Here is a 27330-nt window from a genome sequence, read left to right on the forward strand (position 1 = left end):
CTAAAGACTCCACCAAAAAATTGTTAGCACTAATAAATGAATTAACTTGCAAGATACAAAATCAATATATAGAAATCTGTTGTGTTTCTACACACTAACAACAAAACTATCAGAAAGAAAAATTAAGAAAACTGTCCTATTTACAACTGCATCAAAAAGAATAAAATAACTGGGAATACATTTAACTAAGGAGGTGAAAGACCTGTATACTAAAAACTATGACACTGATGAAAGAAATTAAAGAAGACACAAATAAATGGAAAGATATTCTGTGCTCATGGATTAGAAGAATTAATATTGTTAAAACATCCAAACTACCCAAAGCAATGTACAGATTAAATGCAATCCCTATGAAAATTCCAATGGCATTTTTCACAGAATTAGAACAATCATAAAATGTGTATGGAACCAAAATAGACCTTGAATAGCTAAAGTAATCTTGAAAAAGAATAAAAAAGCTGGAGGCACCATATCAGAAATTTGTAATATAATTTAAAACTATATTACAAAGCTATAGTAATCAAAACAGTATGGTACTGACATAAAACAGACATATAGATCAATGGAATAGAACAGAGAATCCAGAAATAAACCCATTCACATATGGTCAATTAATTTATGACGAAGGAGCCAAGAATAAACAATGGGGAAAGGACAATCTCTTCAATAAATGGTGCTTGGAAGACTGGACAGCCACAAAAGAATGAAACTGGACCACTATCTTAAACCATACACAAAAATCAAATCAAAATGGATTAAAGACTCGAATAAGACCTGAAACCATAAAACACTTAGAAAACATAGGTGGTAAGCTCTTTGACATTAGTCTTGGTGATGGTGTTTTGGATTTCACACCAAAGGCAATAAAAGCAAAAGTAAACAAGTGGGACTATATCAAACTAAAAGGCTTCTGTGCCGCAAAGGAAACCATCAACAAAATGAAAAGGCTACGTACTGAATGGAAGAAAATATTTGCAAATCATATATCAATAAGGGGTTAATATCCAAAACATGTAAACAACTCACACACCTCAATAGCAAAAAAAAAAATCAAAACAGAATCCACTAAAAAAAAATGGGCTGAGGATATGAACAGACATTCTTCCCAAAGAAGCCACACAGAAGATGGCCAACAGGTCCATGAAAAGATACTTAATGTTGCTAATCATCAGAGAACGGCAAATCAAAATCACAATGAGGGCTTCCCTGGTGGCGCAGTGGTTGAGAGTTCGCCTGCCGATGCAGGGGACACGGGTTCGTGCCCTGGTCCGGGAGGATCCCATGTGCCACGGAGCGGCTGGGCCCGTGAGCCATGGCCGGTGGGCCTGCATATCCAGAGCCTGTGCTCCGCAATGGGAGAGGCCAGAGCAGTGAGAGGCCCACGTACAGCAAAAAAAAAAAAAAAAAATCACAATGAGATAGCACCTCACACTGTTAGAAATGGCTACTATCAAAAACAAAACAAAACAAAACAAACAAAAACCCAAGAGATGACAAATGCTGGCTAGGTTGTGGAGAAAAGGGAGCCCTTGTGCACTGTTGATAGGAATGTAAATTGGCACAGCCACTATGGAGAACAAAATTAAAAACAGAACTACCATAAGATCCAGCAATTCCACTTTTGGATTTTTATTCAAAGAACACAGAAACACTAACTTGAAAAGATATTTATTGCAGCATTATTTATAATAGCCAAGATATGGCAACAACCTAAGTATCCACCAATGGATAAATGGATAAAGAAAATATGTTGTGTATATATATATACAATGGAATACTATTCTGCCATAAAAAGAATTGAAATCTTGCCACCTTGAGGGCGTTATGATAAATGAAATAAGAGAAAGACAAACACCATATGATCTCACTTAATGTGGAATCTAAAAAAACAAACAAAAAAACTCTAAGCTCATTGATACGGAGAACAGATTGGTGGTTGCTGGGGGTGGGGAGGAAGGGACAGAGGGTGGGCAAAATGAGCAAAGGGAGTCAAAAAGGCACCAACTTCCAGTTATAAAATAAATGAGTCATGGGGATGTAATGCATAGCATGGTGACTATAGTTAATGACATTTTATTGCATATTTGAAAGTTGCTACAAGAGTAAATCCTAAAAGTACTCATCAGAAGAAAAAAAATTCTATAATGATATATGGTGATGGATGTTAACAATAAAAAAACAGCATGCTATTATTATTATTATTTTTATTATTATTATTATTTTTTGCGATACGCGGGCTTCTCACTGTTGTGGCCTCTCCCGTTGCGGAGCACAGGCTCCGGACGCGCAGGCTCAGTGGCCATGGCTCACAGGCCCAGCCACTCCGCGGCATGTGGGATCTTCCTGGACCGGGGCACGAACCCGTGTCCCCTGCATTGGCAGGCGAACTCTCAACCACTGCGCCACCAGGGAAGCCCCAGCATGCTATTATTAACATAAAGTTTAAAAAATATACAAAACAGTAGTATGTATCAGTGCTTCCCAACTTATTTATATCATGGCACACAGAATATAGTAATATTTGTATGGTACACTAGGCTAAATGAACAAGGCTAGTCATAATATTTACTCTTCCAAAGACTGAGAGGATCAACATCTTGGCAAACTTGTAAATCATCCACAGCACTCAAGTTGAAAAGTTCAGCTATATACTGTTTAGGGATCTGTCGATATACAGTAAAAGTAAAAATGAAATGCATTGAAGAAATAATCATCAAATTTAGGGTAATGGTTACGTTTGAGGGGAGGGAAGGATATGCACTGAACGAAGAGTTACAGGGGTTTTCAATTGTAATACTGCTTTTTAAATTTGGAGGTAAAAACGTAAGTGTTTACTGTATTATATTATATATAAATATACATATACTTATATTTTTTTAAATAAAAAGAAAAGAATGGGAAACAAAGTGAATTTAGTAAACATAAGCTAATTTTTCAAGCTTAGCCTAGCAAGAGAGATAAACAGGGTGGTAGCTAGCAGGGGAAAAGAGCTGCTGGGTGGGTAGATGAATAATTTTCTTTTTTTAAGGTTATAAAATAGCAGCCAGGGACTTCCCTGGTGATGCAGTGGTTAACAATCTGCCTGCCAATGCAGGGGACATGGGTTTGATCCCTGGTTCGGGAAGATCTCACATGCCACGGAGCAACTAAGCCTGTGCGCCACAACTCCTGAGCCTGCGCTCTAGAACCTGCAAGCCACAACTACTGAAGCCTGTATGCCTAGAGCCCGTGCTCTGCAACAAGAGAAGCCACTGCAATGAGAAGCCCACGCACCACAACTAAGAGCTGTCCCTGCTAGCCACAACTAGATAAAGCCCACATGCAGCAATGAAGACCCAAAGGCAGCCAAATAAATACATAAATAAAACTAAAATAAAAAAATAAATAGCAGCCAGTAGAGAGGTGCCCTGGACCCAAAGTACAGGGGTAATTAATGGAATACCATCTCAAAGGAGGTGAGAAGTGATGGGATCCAACGACAGGTAGACATATTAGTATTAAATAAGAAAAGAGCCACCTCTTTCTCTGATACATATAGGTAACCTGGGTTTTTGTTTTGTATTGTTTTTTGCTTTCATAGAGAGGACAATAAGTTGACTTGTGAAGCAGAAGGAAAGGTCAGTGCCCAAGAATAAGGGAAATGATACTAAATAAGGGGTTTAAAAAATTGGTACAATATAAAATAATGTAGTTGATATATACTAACAAATCAAAATTCAGTTCAGGTAGATATGCTTGTGGAAAACTGTCTGAGACTATGCAATCCACCATTTTTTTCTGGACAAGTGATTTTCAAAACATGCTCAGGGCTCTAATCACTCTGCAAAGGTGCCATAGAAAATCTCTCAGAATACTGAGAAAGGGAGAGAGCTGAGTTAGTAGCACTCCAGGTACATGGCCCCAGTCCAATCCCACGTTTTCTTATGTTATGTATGGAACTTTCTGATAAGATTTCATATGAAGAAGGGTTCTACAACAAAACCACTATGAAATTTTATCCTAGCCAGACCTACAGGCCCAAAAGCAAATAATTTTGACTCCTTACAGAAGTGCACTTAAATATTAGGCAATTGGCTGACACTGAAAAACACTATTTTTTTTAAAAAACCTGCCCTTTGGAACCACTGTCTTATTTATAATAAAGATATTGTTGAGGACGTTAATGAATAGTGTCCTCTGTATAAGGGCTCAAGGGAAAAATGTATTTCTCTGATCTTGATACCAGGCCAAATTATGCTTCCCATGTGCAATTAGTTTGTTTTTACCTTAGGGACAATGTAAATGAAGACACTGATCTTGTTTCCCAATATGAACTGGCTTCTAGAAAACCTAGTGCCAAATTGGCAGCCCAGGTCTAACAAATGGACAAGGCCATACAGAATTTATTTTCTTTAAAATCTCTCTCTTAGTTTCAACACATATCTCCAACCTTTGTTTACCCTCCACCTGAATTTTCTTAAGACCACTCAAATTGCTATCCAGCCACCCCCCCACCTCACCCCAAGAGATACAAGGCAGAGTTTGGCTGTGACAGGTATGGGGGTGGAAAGTCAGAGCAGGAACACTAAGAAATCCCTATCTCTGAGGCCCAGGTACAGAGGACCTGCCTAAGATAAGGTTAAATAAGAACTGAGAACCACCCCTTACCACAACCAAAGACTAAAGAGATATGACAACTAAATGCAATACTTGGCCCTAAACTAGATGCTGTACTGAGAGGGGAAATATACTATCATGAACATCGACAGGCTAATAAAATAGGAATATTCCATTAGAATATGGAAAACTGGAATTGGAATATAAACTGACAAAATCCAGATATGGAATGTAAACTGTACTTTGGCTATGTACCTTTCTTTTTTCATTTTTCATTGAAGTATGTTGATTTACAATGCTGTGCCAATCTCTGCTGTACAGCAAAGTGACTCAGTTATACACATGAACACATTTTAAAAAATATTTTTTCCATTATGGTTTATCACAGGATATTGAGTATAGTTCCCTGTGCTATACATTAGGACCTTGTTGTTTAGCCATTCTAAATGTAATTGTTTGCATCTACCAACCCCAAACTCCCAGTCCATCCCTCTCCCTCCCCGACTCCCCCGTGGCAACCACAGGTCTGTTCTCTATGAGTTTATTTCTATTTTGCAGATAGGTTCATTTGTGCCATATTTTAGATTCCACATATAAGTAATATCATATGGTGTTTGTCTTTCTCATTCTGACTTACTTCACTTAGTATGATAATCTCTAATTGCATCCATGTTGCTGCAAATGGCATTATTTCATTATTTTTTATGGCTGAGTAGTATTCCATTGTATATATGTACCACATCTTCTTTATCCATTCATCTGTCAATGGACATGTAGTTGTTTCCATGTTTTGGCTATTGTGAACAGTGTTGCTATGAACATAGGGGTGCATGTATCTTTTCGAATTATAGTTTTGTCTGGGTATATTCCCAGGAATGGGATTGCTGAACTATATGGTAATTCTATTTTTAGTTTCCTGAGGAACCCCCCATACTGTTCTCCATAGTGGCTGTACCAACTTACATTCCCACCAACAGTGTAGGAGGGTTCCCTTTTCTCCACACCCTCTCCAGCATTTGTTATTTATAGACTTTTTAATGATGGCCATTCTGACCGGTGTGAGGTGGTACTTCATTGTAGTTTTGATTTGCATTTCTCTATTAATCAGTGATGTTGAGCATCTTTTCATGTGCCTACTGGTCATTTGTAAGTCTTCTTTGGAAAAACGTCTATTAAGGTCTTCTGCCCATTTTCAATTGGGTTGTTTGGTTTTTTGTTATGGAGTTTTGTATGAGCTCTTTGTATATTTTGGAGATTAAGCCCTTTTGGGCTTAATATTTGCTTAATTTGCAAATATTTTCTCCCATTCTGAGGGTTGCCTTTTGGGGCTTTTTTCTTTGTTTTTTATGGTTTCCTTTGCTGTGTAAAAGCTTGTAAGTTTGATTAGGTGCCCTTTGTTTTTGTTTTTATTTCTATTGCCTTGGGAGATTGACCTAAGAAAACTTTGGTATGATTTATGTTAGAGAATGTTTTGCCTATGCTTTCTTCTAGGAGCTTTATGGTGTCATGTCTTATGTTTAAGTCTTTAAGCCATTTTGATTTTATTTCTGTGCATGGTGTGAGGGTGTTCTAACTTCACTGATTTACATGCAGCTGTCCAACTTTTCCAGCACCATTTGCTGAAGAGACTGTTTTTTTTCCCATTTTATATTCTTGCCTCCTTTGTCAAAGATTAATTGACCGTAGGTGTGTGGGTTTATTTCTGGGCTCTCTATACTGTTCCATTGATCCGTATGCCTGTTTTGATTTCTGTAGCTTTGTAGTACTGTCTGAAGTCTGGGAGAGTTATGCCTCCTGCTTTGTTTTTCTTCCTCAGGATTGCTCTAGCAATTCTGGGTCTTTCCTGGTTCCATATAAAATTTTGAATTATTTGTTCTAGTTCTGTGAAAAATGTCATGGGTAATTTGATAGGGATCACAATGAATCTGTAGATTGCTTTGGGTAGTATTGCCATTTTAACAATATTAATTCTTCCAATCCAAGAGCATGTGGTATCTTTCCATTTCTTTGAATCCTCTTTTATTTCCTCTATTAATGTTTTATAGTTCTCAGCATATAAGTCTTTCACCTCTTTGATCAGGTTATTCCTAGGTATTTTATTTTTTCAGGTGCAATTTTAAAAGGTTTTTTTTTTTACATTCCCTTTCTAGTATTTCATTGTTAGTGTAAAGGAATGCAACCAACTTCTGAATGTTAATCTTGTATCCTGCTACTTTGCTGAATTCATTTATTAGGTCTAGTAGTTTTTGTGTGGAGTCCTTAGCGTTTTCTATATACAGTATGTCATCTGCATATAGTGACAATATTAGCTCTTCCCTTCCAATTTGGATACCTTTTATTTCTTTTTCTTGTCTGACTGCTATGGCTAAGACTTCCACTATTATGTTGAAGAGAAGTGGTGAGAGTGGGCATCCCTGTCCTGTTCCAGATTTTAGTGGGAAGGCATTCAACTTTTCACCCTTGAGTATTATATTGGCTGTGGGTTTGTCATAAATGGCATTTATTATGTTGAGATACGTTCCCTCTATTCCCACTTTGGTTAACAGTTTTTATCATCAATGGATGTTGAATTTTGTCAAATGCTTTTTCTGCATCTACTGAGATAATCATGTGGCTTTTTACTTTTCTTTTGTTAATGTGGTATATTACATTGACTTGCATATCTTGAACCATCCTTGTGAACCTGGGATGAATCCACTTGGTTGCAGTATATGATCTTCTTTATGTGTTGTTGGATTCAGTTTGCTAAGAGAAATTTTGCATCTATATTCATCAAAGATATGGCCTGTAATTTTCTTTCTTGGTGGTGTCTTTGGTTTTGGTATCAGAGTGATGGTGGCTTCATAGAATGTCTTTGGGAGTGTTCCCTCCTTTTTAATCTTTTGGAAGAGTTTGAGAAGAATCAGTGTAAGTTCTTCTTTGTATGTTTGGTAGAATGTGCCTGTGAAGTCATCTGGTCCTGGACTTTTGTTTGTAGGAAGTTTTTTTTATTACGGATTCAATTTCACTTCTAGTGATCAGTCTGTTCAAATTATCTATTTCTTTTTGATTCAATTTTGGGTGGGCTGTATGTTTCTAGAAAGTTGTCCACTTCTTCTAGGTTGTCAAATTTCTTGGTACATAATTGTTCATAGTATTCTCCTACGGTTTTTTGTACTTCTGCGGTATTGGATGAGATTTCTCTTTTTTCATTTCTTATTTTGTTTATTTGGGATCTCTCTCTTTTCTTCTTGGTGAGCCTGGACAGAGGTTTGTCAATTTTGTTCACACTTTCAGAGAACGAGCTCTTGGTTTGGTTGATTTTTTCCTATCATTTCTTTAATCTCTATTTTATTTATTTCCTCCCTGATCTTTATTCTTTGCTTCCTTCTGCCAATTTTAGGTTTTGTTTGTTCTTCTTTTTCTAATTCTTTTAGGTGGTAGGTTAGGTTGTTTACTTGAGATTTTTCTTGTTTTTTTGAGGCAGGCCTGTATCACTATGAACTTCCCTCTAACAACTGCTTTTGCTGCATTCCATAGATTTTGTATGGTTGTTTTCATATTCGTTTGTGTAAGAGACTATTTCTACTCTTTGGAAATACACACTGAAGTATTTACTGGTCATGATCTTACTGTCAAATAGTTCAGAAAAAAATTGTGTACATATGTGTACACATACACACATACTGTATTATTTTTAACTTTCAAATTTTTATAAGTTTGAAATTATTTCCAAATAAAAAGTTAATTTAAAAAAAAGGAATAAAAGTCTTTGTTGCAACAGTAAGCTACAGACTAGTGGATCCCCATAACTGGGTCTGAATTCTTGCAGGGAGCATGAATCCATAAACATACCAGATTGTTCCATATAAATAAATGTTCAATAATCTTCCATATGTACGTGTCAACTGCTATGAATGATAATATAAAAATGTATTTTAAAGTATAACTAAATTCATAGCATCTCTGGGGTATTCGATATTTTCTTTAAAAATTGATAATAAAAGTAAAATTATTTTGTGAAATAACAAAATTTGCCTTTAAGTGTCCCCTTACATGAAATAAGGAACTTCTTACTATTCATCATCAGAGAGAACTATGATGATGCTTTCCATAGCTGTAACAAAATGACAACAAAATACAACATAAGATCTTCAAATAATACAAAGTTAAAAGGAATATGAATGAAAAAAAATCAAGCTTTAAAAGATTCAGGAGGTTTCGGTGGTAAGACAACACAGACCCAAATTTAATAAAGATAACTGAAAGTACTTTGTTCAGCTTTAAACACTAAGAAACACTGCATTATTACTAGACAAGGGAGACATGGTTTAACAGCAGACCATAAAATATGGAGGAAGGAGAAGAGAGATTTTGGATGTCTTCAAATGCCAACAGTAGGATCTGGCTGCCAAGAATCTAATGCAATATTAAGTAGCACTAATTAAAATATTATTTAGGAAGATAATAATCCAACTCTGTACTAGTCAGAGCACACATGAAGTAATGTGCTCAATTCTAGACCTCAGGACTCCTGCTTATGACCCTGAGAATAGTCTGTATCAGACTAACCCCCCTCTTGCAGAGAAAAACTATGAAACCTGGTTAAAATAAAGGCAGCAACTGTTTAAATACGTTGGAGATCAACCAAGATAGTGGACACTTGAGAAGCCAGAATTCTGTAGGGGAGGGAAGCACAATGAGAAGAGCCCACCGTATACCTCTACTTCTTCCCTTGGGACATATGCAGATCTCCCACAAGGGGAATAAAAGCCCCTCAGAAAGCAGCCACTTTAGATAGAAACCTGCAGTCTTATTAGTGGAGGGAACAAACAAGACAGTATTTATGGTTGCAACATTAGCTGGAAGGTGAGGAAAATATTCCAGAGGACAACCACAAACTCTGCATACATATTCTGCTCAAAACTCTGGCTGACCACCCCCCCACACACACTGGACATGTGTCAGGTAGCCTCTAAGCCAGCTGGCTAGGCTAAAAGAGAAGAGGATTTGAGGTTTGAGTGCAGCCAAATTAATTGCCTGCTAAAACAAAAATGAATATTCTCAATAGAAATATAACAGAATCCATAATCTCTACACATATTATTCAATGTGCATAATATGATCCCAAAGTACTAGGCCAGTGATTCTTAAAATGTGATCTGCATATTCCTGTAAGTCCCAAGACCCTTTCAGGGGTCTGCAAGGTCAAAAATATTTTCATAGTAACACTAAAATGTTATTTGTCCTTTTCTCTCTCATTGTATCACAATGCTACAGTGCAGTTCTCCAGTGGCTACATGACTGTTTGAGGAAATCATCTCTCTGATAACTACCAGAGGTATGCATCTGTATTTCTGTGTTACCTAAAAATGTTTAAAGTAGTAGGTTTTAAGTATAAACATGTATGTTTAGAGAGATTAACTCAGTTTGTTCTCAGTACAGTAGCTTGTGCTCTTATAGCTGTAATTTCTGTAACCTCATTATCATCCAATAAATTGATATTTGGAATCCCAAAGATTTCCCTGTGCCTACAAGGAAACACAACAAGAAGTACATTTTGTTACCTTATATGGCAATAAAAATTTTTTTGTAAATTTTTATATATTTTAAAATTTATCTAAAACTATAATTTTAGATTTTGCTAATATTTATACTAAAATACAGAAGACTGACTTTCCCAACCCACAGCTCCAACATCTACATCAAAAGATGCTGATAAAGATGAAACTGATAACAGAGATCTCTAACTTATGGAAAAGAGGAATCTATTCTCAAAAATATTGTGTAAAATTAAGTGAAAATATGATAAAAGTTATCTTTCTCTTGGCTTCAGAGATGTTAATAATTTATGTTACTGTGTCTTTTGCAACAGAAATGATGGCCATTTTTAAAATAATTCCGTTTAGAGAAAAATTAATTGAATGTTTTATTTTTAACACAGATGTGATGAGTTCAAAAGTAAAAAATTGTTTAGCTTTTCAAACCAGGAAGGAAAAAGTCACTGAAGCATCATATGGGTTATCATATTTCATTGGCTAGACAAGCACAGTCGCTAAAAGACTAATAAAGGTGACCTTGCTAAATGCCTGCTAGATGAAAAATCAGTGAAAGAAACTATGGCACTGCCACATTCCAATGATACAGGAACTTGCTGAATAAAAGATTTAACTGTAAACATGAATATTAAGTTAATAAATCATCTGCAAAATTGTACTTTTGCCTAACAAACAGACAAATCTATATAGTTGGGTTTTGTGTTTTAATTGTATTTGTCCAGTATCAATAACAACTAAACACTGAAGAATTCCTTTATGTGAATGCTTGGCAACAAACAAAAGTGGTACTGAAAAACTCAAAGTATTAAGTAACTTTTTTGGATCTCATGGTTTATCCTAGAAAAACTATTGACTTTTGCACTGATGATGTAAAAATAACTGTGGGTAAAACTGCTGCCTTAGCATTAAGCAAGACAGTTGCACCAAACTTGTACTAGTTGTCACTGCATTCTTCATGGCCACATACAGTTTAAAAAAAAAGAAAAAGAAAACCTGGTTTCACTTAACATCATCCTTGATGAAGTAGTAAAAATTATTAGTTTTATTAGATCTTGACCTTTGAGTACACATCTTTTTAGTATTCTGTGTGACAAATCACGAAGTATGCAAAGTACTTCCATTGCATACAAAAGCACAATGACTGTCTTGAGGAAAATGGCTCATGTGATGGTTTGAGTAAACCATCCACATTTTCATGGATCACCATTTCCACTTCAAAGAACAACTGATAGATATTTGGAGTTTTGGCAGACATTTTATTGAAAATGAATGAGGTGAGCTTATCAATTCCTAGAAAACAAAGTTTTTGTTGCCAAGGACAAAATTTGTGAATTAAGTTGATAATTAGAATTTTTAAAAAACTTGTATCCATGAATATGAGCTGTAAAGACTCCTCTAATGAGATGAGTGGTGATATTGATGAAGGTAATGTTTTGATATTGATAAAATGTGTCAACATTTGAAAGATCTACAAAACTCACTAAAGGTTATTTTCTAAATGTTACAGGATAGTGAAAGATCCATTCAAAGCACAATACAGACCAACAGATTTTAATGTAAGGGTATGAAAAGTTCATTGATATGGTTTCAGATTCCACACTGCCAATACCCTTTAAGAATTTACTCCTTGTCAAGTTCTGATGTAGTGTAAAAGAAGAATATCTACAATTTTATGAAAAGGCTATTAGAATACTCCTTTCTTTCTATATATCTGTGTGATGCTGGATTTTCTTCATATACTTCAATCAAACCAATATAAAACAACACACAGTTAGCAAAAAACAGAATCTAGCAGTTTTCTACTAAGCCAGATTATCAAGTCAAAAATGTAAAAAAATACCATTATTCTCATTAAATTTCTTTTGTTTTGGAAGACGGTTATTTTCACTAAAATATTATTTATATTAAAAGAAATGGCTTTACTGTTATTTTCAAAAGAATAAATATTTTAAAATTTTCTCAATTTGAATTTCTAATATAAGAAATATCAATAGATATAACCCAAATAAACAAAAGCTCTGAGAGCCCTAAATAAATTTTAAAAGGAGCCCTAAGACAAAAAATTTGAGAACCATTGTACTACACACATGATGAACCAGGAAAGTGTGAAAATACAATCAAAGGACATCAACCCTGAAATAACCCAGAACTTGGAATTAGTACACAAGGATTTAAAAGCAGCTATTACAAGTATGGTCAAGGATGTAAAGGAAGATACCTGTAATGACTGCACAGATAAGAAATCTCAGCAGAGAAATGAAACTATAAAAAGAACCAAATGAAAATTTTGAACTAAAAAATACAAAATCAGAAATTTTCTAGATGGGTTTAATAGTATATTAGAAATTATAAAAGAGTCAGTAACCTTGAAGATAGACCAGTAAAATTATTCAATTTGAAGAACAGAGGGGAAAAAAAAACATGAAAAAGAATGAACAGAACTTAAGTAACCTACAGAAGAATATAAAGATATCTAAAATATGTGCAACTGGAGTCCTAGAATAAAAGTAGAGAAAAATAATGTGGCATAGTGTTCTACGTCAACAGGCCAAATCTGGACTGCCATCTGTTTTTGTATATAAAGTTGTAATGGAATACAACCCTTCACTTACAAGTCTATGGCTGCTTCTGCTCTACAACAGAAGAGTTAAGTAGTTACAACAGAGACTATGGCCAATTAAACCAAAAATACTTCCTATGTGATTTACAGATAGCTTGCTGTCCCCTAGTCTAGATCTTTTATGTCCTTACTGAAATTTTTCATCTAGTTATTCTATCAATTACTGGGAAAAGGTATTAAAACCTCCAACTATAATTATGTATTTGTTTATTCTTCACTTTAGTTCTGTCAGATTTTGCCTGACGTATTTTGAAATTCTGTTATTGGGCAGTTACACAATCATGATCGTTCTTTCTGATAAATTGATCCTTTTATCATTACATAATGGCCTCTTTATGTTTGGCAGTACTCATTGTCTTGAAGTTTGCTTTATCTGATATTAAAAAAGACAAACCAGACTTCTTATGCTCACTATTTGTATGGTGTATTTTTTTCTATCTAAAATATATTTCTTTTAGGTAGCATATAGCTGAGTCTTGCTTTTTATACATCTGGTAATCTCTGCTTTTTGACTGGAATATTGAGTTCATTTATACATTTCTCTCACTGCTTTTAAGAATTTATTTTTATCAGTATTGAAGTGGATGTACATTGTTTATGAGTTTTGAATACAATCATATCAACCATAAAAATAGACCAAACAATTCTGCTTGTCTGTCAGAAAACAATTCTTGATCATGAGATTTCAGGTCTTCATTTTGTTCTCATTTAAAGTAATAAAAAGTGCTTGCTGATCATTAACTGGAGAAAACTGCAAAGTCAGTGAATCTGGAAACTAACATTTATGACATACAGATGGCCAAGAGGCACATGAAAAGATGCTCAACACTGCTAATTATTAAGGAAATGCACATCAAAACTACAATGAGGTATCACCTCATACCAGTCATAATGGCCATCAACAAAAATTCTACAAACAACAAATGTAAGAGAGGGTGTAGAGAAAAGGGAACCTTCCCACACTGTTGGTGGGAATATAAACTGGTACAGTCACTATGGAGAACATTATGAAGATTCTTTAAAAAACTAAAAATAGAGCTATGATTTATGATTTAGCAATCCCACCCCTGGGCATATATCTGGAGAAAACCATTATTCAAAAAGATACATGCACCCCAATATGCAATGCAGCACTATTTACAATAGCCAACACATGGAAGCAACCTAAATGTCCATCGACAGGTGAATGGATAAAGAAGATGTGGTACATATATACAATGGAATATTACTCAGCCATTAAAAAGAATGAAATAATGCCATTTGCCGCAACACGGATGGACCTGGAGATTATCATACTAAGTGAAGTAAGTTGGAGAAAGACAAATATCATATGATATCACTTATATGCAGAATCTAAGAAAAAATGATACAAACATACTTATTTATAAAACAGAAACAGACTCACAGACTTAGAGAACCAACTTATGGTTACCAGGGTAAAAGGGTGGGGGGTATGAACAGACTGGGAGTTGGGGACTGATATGTACACACTGCTATATTTAAAATAGATAACCAAAAAGGACCTACTGTATAGCACAGGAAACCCTGCTCAGTACTCTGCTAATAACCTAAATGGGAAAAGAATTTGAAAAAGAAAAAAGTTTCAATAGGGAATGCAGCAAGGAGATCTGATGTTGGTTAAATTATGGACTCTTTCCAGTTAGTTGGCTCTCCCTCCAAAGCAAATGTACTAAAAATAAAATGACTTCCTTTTTGAAAAAAAATTTTTTTCTTTTTATCATTCTATAAACAATTCGACTATTACATGCCTTGTAGTTTCATTCCTGTTTCCTGTTCTTGGGGTTTGTTGAGCTTCTGAGATCTGTGGATTTATAGTTTTCATCAAATTTGGACATTCTATGGTCATTATTTCTTCCAATAGTTTTCCTGCTCCAATTACACATATATTAGGCCTCCTAAAGTTGTCCAATAGCTCACCAAGGCTCTGTCCATTTTTTTCCTGTGTTTTCAAAATTTTCTGTGTTTTGTGTGTTCTGTGTTTCATTTTGGACAGTTTTTGCTGCCATATCTTCAAGTTCACTAATCTTTATTCTTGTAGTGTCTAATGGCAGGATAAACATTCTTTTCAAGTGCACAAGGTATATTCACCAAGACAGGGCATTTGTTAGGCCATAAAATAAGACTCAATGAATTTTAATACTGAAATATTAAAGAGATGCTCACCAAAATTAAATTTGAAATCAGTAATAGAAAGCTATCTAGGAAAAAAAATCACAAATGTATAGAAATTAAACATTCCTGATTTTCTAAATTAGAAAATTTTTTAACGAATGATGAAAATATATCAAAATTTGTGGGATGCATCTAAAGTACTATTTAGAGGGAAATTTACATCTTTAATATTTACATTTAAAAACAAGCAAAATACAAAATTAATGAAGTAAAGTTCTACCTTAACAGCAAGGTAAACCCAAAGTAATTAGAAGGAAGAAAATTAAGAGCAAAAATCAATAAAAAGAAAACAATGAAAAAAATTAACAAAGCTATGAGTTGGTTCGTTGTTGGTGTAGCTGCTCTGCAAAACAGTCTGGCAGCTCCTCAAAGGTTAAACATAAAGTTACCATATGAACAGCAATTCCACTCCCTGGTACATATCTGAGAGAAATGAAAACATATGTCCACACAAAGACCTGTACATGAATGTTCCTATCTGCATTATTCATAAGAACCAAAAAGTAACAACAGCCCCCACACACACAAACCAATCTTACACAGATTTTTCCTTCAGAAAATACAGCAGGAGGGAATATCTTTCAACTCATTTTATGAAGCCAGCATAATGCCAATACCAAAATTAGACAAAGATATTGGGGGGGGGGGGAATTACAGATTATTTTGATAAAGACAGACCTAAAAATCTTTACAAAAATATTAGTCAATCAAAACCAGCAATGTATTAAAAGGATAACATATCAATCAGGTAGGGTTTACCACAGTAACTCAAGGTGGTTTAACATTCAAAAATCAACCAACATAATTCACCACATTAACAGAATAAAGGAAAAAAACCATGATCATTTCAACAGATGCAGAGAAGTATTTGACAAAATTCAACAACCATTCATGATAACAACTCTCAGCAAATCGGGAACAGAAGGGAAGTTCCTCATCTTGATACAGATAATGACTTATATACAAAAGAAATAATGAATAATAGAAATAAATAGGCAAGCCACAGATTGGGAGAAAATATTTGCAAAACATATATGACAAGTAACATACCTGGAATAGATTTTTTAAAAAAACTTCTACTACTCAATAACAAAAAGACAAGCAATTCAATAAAAAAGGTGCCATACATCTGAACAGATACTTCGTAAGGAAGACATCTGAGTGGCCAATAACACAACAGTGTTCATCATCACAGATATCAGGAAAATGCAAATTAAAACCACAGTAAAGTACACCACTACACATGCACCTGAATAGCTAAAATACCAAATGTTGGTGAAAATGAGGAGCAAGTGGAACCCAGATACATAGTTAGTGGAAATATAAAACTGTACAACTACTTTGGGAAGAAATGATCCAGAGGGGTGTCAGAGTCCAAGCAAGGTAGGTAGGGTTATCTATATAGGAGGGCTGAATGTTCAGTGCAGGGTGTGGGAGCCTGAGTGGGGCAAGGAAAGCATTTGTACAGGTTAGCGTATTGGCAGGGTCCAGGTTTTTTACTGCCAATGAAAGGCATTACAAACAGGGAAAGGGAGAGTCAGAATTGACTCTGCAGTGGAATTGGTGATGTCACTGTGAACTCATGGTTTTCAGTGTAGATAGACTGATAGTGAAATAGATATAAATGTTTGTATGTGTATATGAATACATATGTGTGTATATCTGCATACATATATACATACCTACACGCATTCCCTAGCTTTTTCCACTGAGGGGTCCTGGGAATAGCAACGAGCACAATTAATATCCAGATGTCAGCTTCATACTATTCTTCACTAAAAAGAACCAGGACTCCCTGGAGAAAAGACCGATGCCAGGGCTGGGATAGGAAAGGTACAAAAAGCCTGGAACATCTTATTCTGCCAGTAAGTAAGAAAGGCCTCAAAGAATTATGGGAACATGTCAAGAAGACACAGAAGCCACCTTGAAGGGGTTCTCACTGGCCAAATGTGGAACAATTTGTACCTCAATTAAAATAATAACAACAGATTTTCACCCATTGAATAAAACAGGAACCATAAGTCCTATTATAAAGAAATGAATATTTATTTAACATTCATTTATAAATAAATATAAATAAATAAACTGAAAGTGAGGAGAACTGGAATATTCACATCATTTCAAAGTACCTCCTCATAAAACATTTATTAATTAAAAAGGGAAAAATAACTTTACAGTGGAGAAGTTTGACAGATATCAAAGCCTTTAATATATTTAAATTCCTTATGAAAAATTTAACCAAATGGTCAAAGTGAAAATCTAATAAGACACAATGAAATTGTGTACCATCTGACAGTATGAAATAGCACTTTTGTGATATTCCTGTCAAAGATGTATATATAACCTAAACTGAATGGTGAGGAGACATCAGACAAATGCAAATTGAGGGATATTCTATTCTACAAAATAGCTGTCCTATAATTTTTCCAAAGTGTCAAGGTCATGAAAGTCAAAGTAAGAAAGGAACTGTTTGAGATGGAAGGACACATGACAACTGTATGCAATGCAACATGTGATTATGAACTACATCCTTTTGCTATACAGGACATTATTGGGACAACTGGCAAAACCTGAACAAGGTCTGATGATTAGATAGTATTAATGTAAATTGATGTTAATCTCCTAATTTTAAAAGTTGTACTGTGGCTTTATAGGAGAATGTCCTACATATTTGGAGATGATGGAGAATCATCTCAGCAACTTACTCTCTAATAGTCCACAAAAATAAAGACTTTTACTCTGTCCTTGAAAGTTTTCTGTAAACTTGAGAACATCTCAAAAAAGCTTTAAAGCCTTAAAGAAAAGTACACACACACACAAATAAATATGTACACATATATATACATGTCGAAGTCTAACTCAGAGTTAATGAATCAGAATCTCTGGGGCTTACGTGATTTATGTTAAAGAAAGTCTTCAAAGCCTTTAATGTATTTAAATTCCTTATGAAAATTTTTCAATAATCCTATATTCATGACAGTAATGTTGAAGAAAGCTGACTGTATGACATTTATTTACAATACAGGTAAGGATGCCACTGGTCATTCCCTGTCATTCTGCTATCCTACTTAATAACAAGTGTGCTGTTACTGAAAAGTCAATGTAAATAAAAGTTTGTCTCCCACCATACTTTCTTGTAGAAGTATTACTGATTAGGAAGGTTGTGGGTCTGATCTTTTGTAAATAAGTTCAAGCCTAAAGATTATCTATTCATGTAAACTAGGACAAACAAGATTTATACCAAAAAAATACCTATGTGCCACACCTCATTAAATGCTAGGGAAGGCTCGAGCTTACTTGCTCAATAAATGCTCTCACAGCCTGACTAATGCAGTATCACAAGCAAACAGGTCACATGGTTTTGTGACTTTGTTTATTTAGTAACTATTTTACATTCTGAGATCTTATCTGACTTCAAATAAGCCGAATAACACAAAAAGTATTAACAACCATCAATACATTAGATCTTATAAAAATTAAAAATTTCTGCTCTTCAAAAGAAAGTGAATAAAGAGGCAATAAAAAGACAAAGAACCCAATTTTAAAATGGGCAAAAGATTGAACACTCTTCAAAACAAACTTCAAAAGCAAGACTTAAATTTTTTGCCTATTTTGAAACTTTGAATGAACCTCTGATGGAACAGGGCACTGAGATATGAGATTTTTTTAAATGGATATGACTTAATATCCTGTTTTGAAATACATTAAAAAATTTTTGAAATATATAAAATAATTCATTTTCCTCCACACAATAAAGACTTAAACTGGCTGAGAATTGTATTCACTGAAAACCTGAATCATCTAAGAAATGTGAACAATCATTAGATATTGTTAGTGATTCAACTTTGAAACCAAAGTATTCCTTTTGTAAGTTTTGGATCGTTTTAACTGAATAGTCTAGTATCACTTATCCATATGGATAAGAATTTTCTGAATTTCATGCAACTAGACATAATACAGAAATAAACTAGGTGTTCAGGAAGATATAAGACCACAGTTGTCACTCACAGCTCCCAATTTTGAGATTCTGTGTTCATTAATATAGATTCCTCAGTTTTACTGATAGATTTTATAATATATAGGCTTTATGGTAAATAAATGTTAACGTGAACTTGTAAAATCCATTTAATAATAAAATGCTGCTTCTATCAATTTTATATTTAGTGTTGTGACATAAATTTGACAAACTATTCCACTGCTTTAAAAAATGTGAAAAACAATGCTGGATTTAAGAACTGCTCTGTGTTTTACTGAGGCCAAGAAATCCACAGACCTGTGAGAAGAACACATTCACCATGGTAATGGCTAACTGCTTAGGTACACTGAATAGGACACCAATCACTGGGATGATTGTTCCACAAATATATACAGTTCTCATCCCCATAGAATTCTGCATGGCATATTTTATTGCGATACTTACCGGTGCTACTATTTTTCCTGTCTGTCCAACTTGCAAGTCATTGGGAACAAAGCCAGCATCAACAGCAGCACGAGACGCACCAACTAAGGAAAAAATATTTGTCATTTTTTTAAGCTCTATTATTCAACTGGCTGGAATATTCACTGATAACAGTAAAAAAAAAAAGACACTGATATAGTACATATATAAAACATACATTATAACCTGTTTGGGATGTCATTATATAATGCTCCTTTACACCATAACTTCACAGCTTTTAAAGAAAGGTATTATAATATCTTTACCTCTAGGACCAGATAAAGAAAACAGTTACATACAACACAAGATAAAGGCTTAACCAGTATTTTCTATCTAAAAATAAAAGTGAGAATTTAACTAGCCTTCTATCCTCATTCAGCAGGAGTCAAAAGGAGCCCTGTACTTGGAGAAAAGGTACCCCCTCTCCCAGCAGGGGTCAACAATGAGCCTCAGGTCCTCTTCATCTCCATCTAGAGAGGACAAAAAGGGGGAGCCCTAGTGAATACTCCTCACTACCTCTTAACACTCACAGACTCACCTCCACTACCTATCACGAGTCAGTCAGGACTGATCACATTCTGCCCTTCACTTACATCAGTCACTGCAACAAGCCCCAGACTCAAAGGTTATCCTTCATAACCCATACACTGATCCCCACAATGCCCTGAATGCTCCCCAGTCTGCACACTTCTCCCACTGCTCCCCAATTCCTGAAACCTTACACTATGATTTCTGGAATTCACAGCCTGATACCAGCAAACCACAAGTCTCTGTATCTTCCACCTATCTGTCTAAATGTTCCCTGAGGACAAGGATTCCCCTGCAGCCCTCTCCAGCAGATGTCACTTTGTCTGCCACCATCTTCATACCACTGGGCCTAGAGGTGGTACACCAGGCCCTCACTGCCACTCTCACAAAGTTTCCCCTCCTCCCTCCTTAAAACCCTTCAGCTTCGAAGCTCATGTCATCAGATTATGTCACCCATATATCGCTGTGTCATCTATCAACCAGCAGGTCAATTCCCTTCATTCCTCAATGATTTTTAGCTTCTGGGTCTTTGTCACTTTCTCCAATACTAGTCTTGTCTTAATTCTTGAAGACTTTGACACCCTGGCTTCTCAGTTCCTTGAGCAACTCTCCTCCAGTCATCTTGTCCTTCACTCTGCCCATGGTCATATCCCCAACCAGCCCATTAGCAACATCCCTCAATAATCTTGATTTCCAAAGTCTCTCTGTGACCTCTCCTTTCTAGCTGGCTATTTTTAGTACCCTACTCCAACAACCCTCTGACCACACTGGGACCCACAATTCTATTCATTGTCCCTCTCTCCCCTCATGTTCTCTCTTCTTTCTTTACCCAGCTTAATTTCTATGATCAGTGACTCTAATCACTCCTTTGCATATGTCTTTAATTTCTTTGCCCTCCTCTTGTACCATCACACTCAAGTGGAAATCCTCCATCTCTGGTTACTGATTAAGCGATCTTTCCACCTTTTCCATACCTGTCCTACTATAGTTCTGCATGACTGGAGAAAAACACCAATACTCAGCCATGTTAACTGGGTTTTACTTTAAATAAATAGGCCTTAATTCTATCTTTCTTAAACTATCGATATAATTTCATATCTTTCCTTCTCTCTTCAAACTTCCAATACTCTTTAAGATTCTGCCTATTTCACTGAAAAAGTTGAAACAATCAGAAGAGAATTTCCACATGCTCCAACTAACACATTCACCCATCAACCTGCAGCTGTGTTCATATTCTCTCTCATCTACTCAAGAACATCTCTCCAGTAACTCTCCTATCTCGTGTATGATTAATCTTTCCCTCTTAACTGAAGCATTCCTATCAGCATATAAGTATGCTATTATTTGTCCAATCTTTAAAAAGTCCCTCTGTTCGTCTCACTCTCCCTCTAGCTACTGTCTATTTCTCTGCTCTCCCATAGAGTTAAAAGCCTCTAAAGAGTTGTTTGCATTCACTGTCTCCAATGCCAGGCCTCCCATTCTATTTCTAAAAATTTTTTATTAAAATATAACACACATACAGAAAAGCACACAAATCACAAATGTGCTACTGCTCAATGGCTGATCATAAAGTGAATACAACCAGGTAACTACTACCTAGGACCATTCTTTTAAACCCACTCCAATCAGGTTTTTGCCCCCACTACCCACGACACCCATTACTAAAACTGCTCAAAGTCACCCATGACTTCTAAGTGGCTGAATCAATTAGTCACCTTTCAGTCCTCATGGTCCTTGACCTTCTGTCCTTGCAGTATTTGACATAGGTGATCACTCTTTCCCTTACTGAAACACTTCATTTGGATTCCAAAACATCATACTCTCTATCCTGATTTTCATGCCTTACTTACCCATTCCATTTGGTCTTTGTTCTCCCCTTCTCCCCTACCTCTTAATCTTGCAGAGTCTAAGGCTTAGTCCTGGGACCTCTTCTATATCTACACTCAGTTCCCTTGGTGAGTTCATCTGGTCTCATGGCTTCAAATGCCAAATAAATGCAATTGATTTCCAAATTTCTATCTCCAGCCCAAACTTTTGAACTCCACATTCCTATACCAATTGCTTAATTGACATCTCTATTAGGATGTCTATTATTAGACATCTCAAAACTTAGTACAGTCATTCCTCAGAATCCACAGGGGACGGGTTTCAGGAACCCCACCCCACAAGGATACTGAAATCCAAGGATGCTCAAATCCCTTATATACAATCAAATGGCATATATTTGCATATAACCTATGTATACAGGCATACCTCAGGGATATCGCTGGTTCGGTTCCAAACCAACACAGTAAAGCAAGTTACATGGATTTTTTTGCATATAAAGGTTATGTTTATACTATACTGTAGTCTATTAAATGTGCAATAGCATTATGTCTAACAAAATAATGTACGTACCTTAATTTAAAAATACTTTATTGCTAAAAAATGTTAATCATCATCTGAGCCTTCAGCAAGTCATAGTCTTTTTGCAATAGTAACATCAAAGGTCACTGATCACATATCGTAACAAATATAACAGTAATGAAAAAGTTTGAAATATTGTGAGAATTACCAAAATGTGACACAAGAGACATTAAGTGATCAAATGCTGTTGGAAAAATGGCACCAATAGGCTTGCTCAAAGCAAGGTTGCCACAAACGTTCAATTTGTAAAAAAATGTAATATCTGCAAAGTGCAATGCCTATAGTTTAAATCATCTCTAAATTACTTATAATACTGAATAATGTAAATGCTATGTAAATAATTATAAATACAATGTAAATGTTATATAAACAGCTGCCAGTGCAAGGCAAATTCATATTGTTTTTTGGAACTTTCTGGAATTTCTTCCCCCCGAATATTTTTGATCCATGGTTGGTTGAATCCATGGATGCAGAACCTGCACATATGGTGGCCTGAATGCATGCCCAAAACTGAACTCCTGGTCTATCCTTGGAAACTGTGCCACCTGGGGTATTCCCCATCTCAGCTAATGGCAACTCCATCCTACCAGCTGCCAGATAAAAACTTTTCCTCATAATCTATATTCAATCTATCAGGAAATCCCAATGGTTCTACCTTCAAATATATATCCCAAAACTGTTTCTCCCCACATCTACAGCTACTAACCTGGTTCAAACCATGAGCATCTCTCACCTGAATGATTGAAACAGTCTTCTAATTGATCTCCTTGTTACTGCACTTATCACCCTATAGTCTATTCTCAAAACTGTAGCCAGACTGATGCTTTTAATATGTGTCAGATCATGCAACTCTTTTGCTCAATGGTTCCCCATTTTACTCAGAGAAAACCAATCTCCTTACAAAGGCCTACAAGCCCTATGTGATCTGGTCTATTACTTCCAATCTTATCTCTTACCACTCTCCCTTTCTGCACTTTTCATTCCAGCCACACTGGCCTCCTTGTTATTCTTCACGGAGGCCAGACACCTTCCTGCCTTAGCAAAAAGCCCTTTGCACTTTACTGGTCCCTCTACCTGAAACACTCTCTCTCAGATTTCCTCATGGCTTGCTTCTTTACCTTCTTCAAACCTTTATTCAGATGTCTCCTCATTAAGGCATACTCCGACCAGCTTATTTAAACCTGCAATCCTCCCCCTCCAATCCTCCTCCTTCTCCTTTTCCTGTTCTATTATTTTCATAGCATTTACTACCCTCTAACACACTATATTACTTACTAATTTATTGTGTTTACTGTGGTAGGCAGAAAAATGGCCTCTCCAAAGATATATTCACTTTCTAATACCCAGAACCTGTGAATTACCTGTATGACAGCAGATAGGATAAAAAATTAAGGATCTTGGGAGAAGGCACTTATCCTGAATTATCTAGGTGGGTTCTAAATGTCATCACAGTATCCTTGTAAGAGGGACACAGAAGGAGATATGAAACAGATACAGAGAGAAGAAAGTAATGTGAGGACAGAGGCAGAAACTGGAGTGATGCGGCCATAAGCCCAGGAATGCCAAGGCAGCCTCTGGTAACTGGAAACAAACAGATTCACCCCCAGAGGGAGTGTGGCTCTGCCAACACCTTGATGTCAACACACCTGTGGCCTCTAGAGCTGTGAGAGAATAATTTTGCTTATTTTGTTCATTGCTTTCGCTTACCTCCTAAAATAGTGCCTGCCAAATGGCAGACACTTGATAAATATTTCTTCAGTGAATGAATGAATGAATGCATGAATGAAATATCCTCAGTCAAATACCACCATCTAATTATAAAGAGTCAATATCCTGCCTTTATTCAGACAAAACCATAATTGTTTCTATGGGTACACATATTAGGTAATATAAAAGGACAGGAAAAGCTTAGAAAGTTATACACAAAACTCTCAAAAGGGGGAGAACAAAACAGGTATTTCTATAAAAAGAAGAATATATTCATGTAATGGTTGTATAATTAAAAACTAAAATATTTTTAGTTTTCTGATTTTTCAAAAAACATCATTCCATTCTCAATATACTTTTAATAACAAGATGTCTCTTCCCTATAAATTTAAAAAATAATGTTAAATGTTAATTTCTACTTGTATGAGAGATTTATGTTAGACCACCAATAAAGGGAAAAATAAGGCATTCCTGAAGTAGGCGATGAAGCTGACATTTAATTTTTTTTTAATGGAAAAACTACTAAAATGTGGCAAATGTTAAGAGTGTCATGTAAATAATAAAAAAGAACATGGACAACCTCTCTTCACTGAACACTATACCATTTACTTGGAGACTAAGAAAAACTGTTTCAGAGAGAAAAGTTGAAAACCAGAGAAAGCAAAAAATCTGCAGCTTTGAATGACTTATATACAAAAGAAATAATGAAGAAAAAATATTTCCAACGAAATGGGAACATTTTTCTACTAAGGAAAGTAACTTTACCTGCAGCATGTAGTTGATCTGCCAAATCGTACAACAATTTAAAGTTCTCTCCACTCTTCAAACCCCGACCTCATTTAAAAAGATGAAAAAAAATATTGAGCAAATATAAACTCCATTCCATAAAAATTTTGAACTTTGTATACATGAGTGAATCTTCATATTACACAACTGCCATCTCCTCTATAAAGCCTTTCCTGAGTTCTCCCATGATACTCCTGTACTTCTCCTATAAAGCATTCAGCACTACTGTAATTAACTGGTTAACTAATGGTATAATCAGTCTTTAAAATCAGTCTTCCCCACTAGAAGAAAAACTCTTTCAAAACAAGATCCTTACCTATCTTGGTCACTGCTATATTTAGCAATACTTAGCTGAACAACTGAAAGAAGTTATTATTTTCATGGAAGTCATTCCACTAGACTTTCAACTCCTTAAGAGCAAGAACAATCTGCCTTTTCCTCTTTGTTTCTTCAGCACTTTGCAATGGGCCTGGCAGAGAACATATACCCAATAAACATTTCTTTAAAAAATAAGTGAATAAACTAGTCAGATATACCTTTTTTGAAATATTAAATTATTTCCTCTCAATGCCACTTGCAATAGGAGGCTGTTTGGAAGCTTAATTATTTCATTTGATGTTTAGTTTGTGAAGATTTTTAAATCACAGCAGTTATTTTTTTAAAAAGCCAACAGGCTATAAAATGTAGGCCTTTTTGTTTGTTTCTTGGTCTTTTTTTTTTTTTTTAAGTAAGAAACATGGGGCCTCCCTGGTGGCGCAAGTGGTTGAGAGTCCGCCTGCCGATGCAGGGGATACGGGTTCGTGCCCCGGTCTGGGAGGATCCCATATGCCGCGGAGCGGCTGGGCCCGTGAGCCATGGCCGCTGAGCCTGCGCGTCCGGAGCCTGCGCGTCCGGAGCCTGTGCTCCGCAACGGGGGAGGCCACAACAGTGAGAGGCCCGCGTACCGCAAAATAAAAAAAAAAAAAAAGAAACATGACATACAAAAAGAAGCAAGTCTTGTGCAATATTAACAGCTTTGATACTAAATGCGAAAAAACTTTCAAAGAGTTATCCATAGAGACCTGGACTGCACTGGAGGTCTTTCAAAGAAGAGTGAAGGGTGGGAATCATACAACACAGCAAGACCTGGACTGCACTGGAGGTCTTTCAAAGTAGAGTGAAAGGTGGGAATCATACAACACAGCCCTGAGATTCCAACCAGTTCTTTCTGTGATTTCAGAAGTCAACCATACTCTTCTGAATAACACAGAAGTCAGTCAAAAAGACAAAGCTATGGAGTTGAGATTTGTACCATGCTCCCCCTGGTGCCAATGACACAGATTTGCAACAGAAAGTCCAAACTGTATTAAACTCATGATTTCATTTTCCTAATCGGTAAAATGGGACTAATACTCGCAACTTGCCTACTTCTTACATTTGAAAAAACACCTGTGCTCCTCTAAAATGAGTACTAATGAAAGCAAAGTATTTTAAGTTTACATCATTTTTTAAAATTAATAAATTACAATATTCCACTTACCACCAGATACCACCACTTTGGCACCTGTTAGCTCTGGTCGATCGCTTTTTGTTAATTTCTGGTCAAGCCATTCTGATATCCCCACTGGGGAAGCACTTGATGCTGCATATATTGATACATATAATAAAACATAGAGCATGAATTCAAGTTCTACAGTAAAAAATAATTTTTTAAGAGAAATACACAAAGAATTAATTCCAGGCAATTTAACTTTGTTAGTTACTGTGAATTTTTTATGCCACTAATTTCATTCTCTCTGATTTTATGAAAGACAACTAGATTCCAGCCTTCACCTCATTAGCTGTATGACTTTTGAGAAGTCATGTAACTCTCTGAGTCTAGCTATAAAACTGGAATAAGCCTCTCTCTATGGGGTTCAACAAAATACTGTATATGTTAAAGTATAACACCTTCCATAAGTTTACTATTATTAAATTATTTCATTATATTGAATCTCTATTATAACAGGCAACAGTGAGAGGGGAGTAAAAAATCTTTACAGCAACATAACGGATTAATCTTAATGCACCCCCCCTCCTACCCTTTTGATGTACACCAAAGCAAATATCCAAGGACCAAAAATGATATAAATATTTCTTATTTTTGTATAAACTTGGGAATAATATTTAGATTGAGCTCTCAAACACTCTGCATTAGAAATTTAACTAGAAGCCTTCTCTTATTCTAATATAATGTCTGAGCTAAAAACCAAAAAACTGAAATAAATACAAACAAATTCAAATGAACACTCACCGTTTTCTAAGCTGGCACTACCTCCACTTGTCGCTGCAGCTTCAAAAGATGTTCCTCGGACAGAAAACACCTTCACTTTTTCATCACACTTCACTGTACATAAAGCATTTCCTGTAATACACATTTATTTTTAAAAAACCACCATGAAAGGCAAAAAACCTCCCAAATAGTCCTTTGAGGTTCAGAATTTACTTCACAAAGAGAAGGAAGAAATAACTGTAGACCAGTTACTTGTTTTCTACCTTTA

The 27330-nt window shown here is 35.6% G+C and overlaps 1 protein-coding gene across 1 annotated transcript in view; it reads right to left on the minus strand.

Moving 5' to 3' along the window:
• The window catches only part of ETFA (electron transfer flavoprotein subunit alpha), an 85786-nt gene that overhangs the window by 36972 nt on the left and 21484 nt on the right, over nt 1-27330 (minus strand). Inside the window, exons 6-9 of the mRNA XM_060095136.1 lie at nt 27084-27194; nt 26331-26432; nt 24791-24859; nt 19367-19449 (exon numbers count right to left, since the gene is read on the minus strand). Of these exons, the coding sequence (XP_059951119.1) occupies nt 19367-19449; nt 24791-24859; nt 26331-26432; nt 27084-27194 (365 nt within the window). The remainder of the gene's footprint in view (nt 1-19366; nt 19450-24790; nt 24860-26330; nt 26433-27083; nt 27195-27330) is intronic.

The sequence above is a fragment of the Mesoplodon densirostris genome, chromosome 4 (assembly GCF_025265405.1).
Source record: "Mesoplodon densirostris isolate mMesDen1 chromosome 4, mMesDen1 primary haplotype, whole genome shotgun sequence".
Lineage (NCBI taxonomy): Eukaryota > Metazoa > Chordata > Mammalia > Artiodactyla > Ziphiidae > Mesoplodon > Mesoplodon densirostris.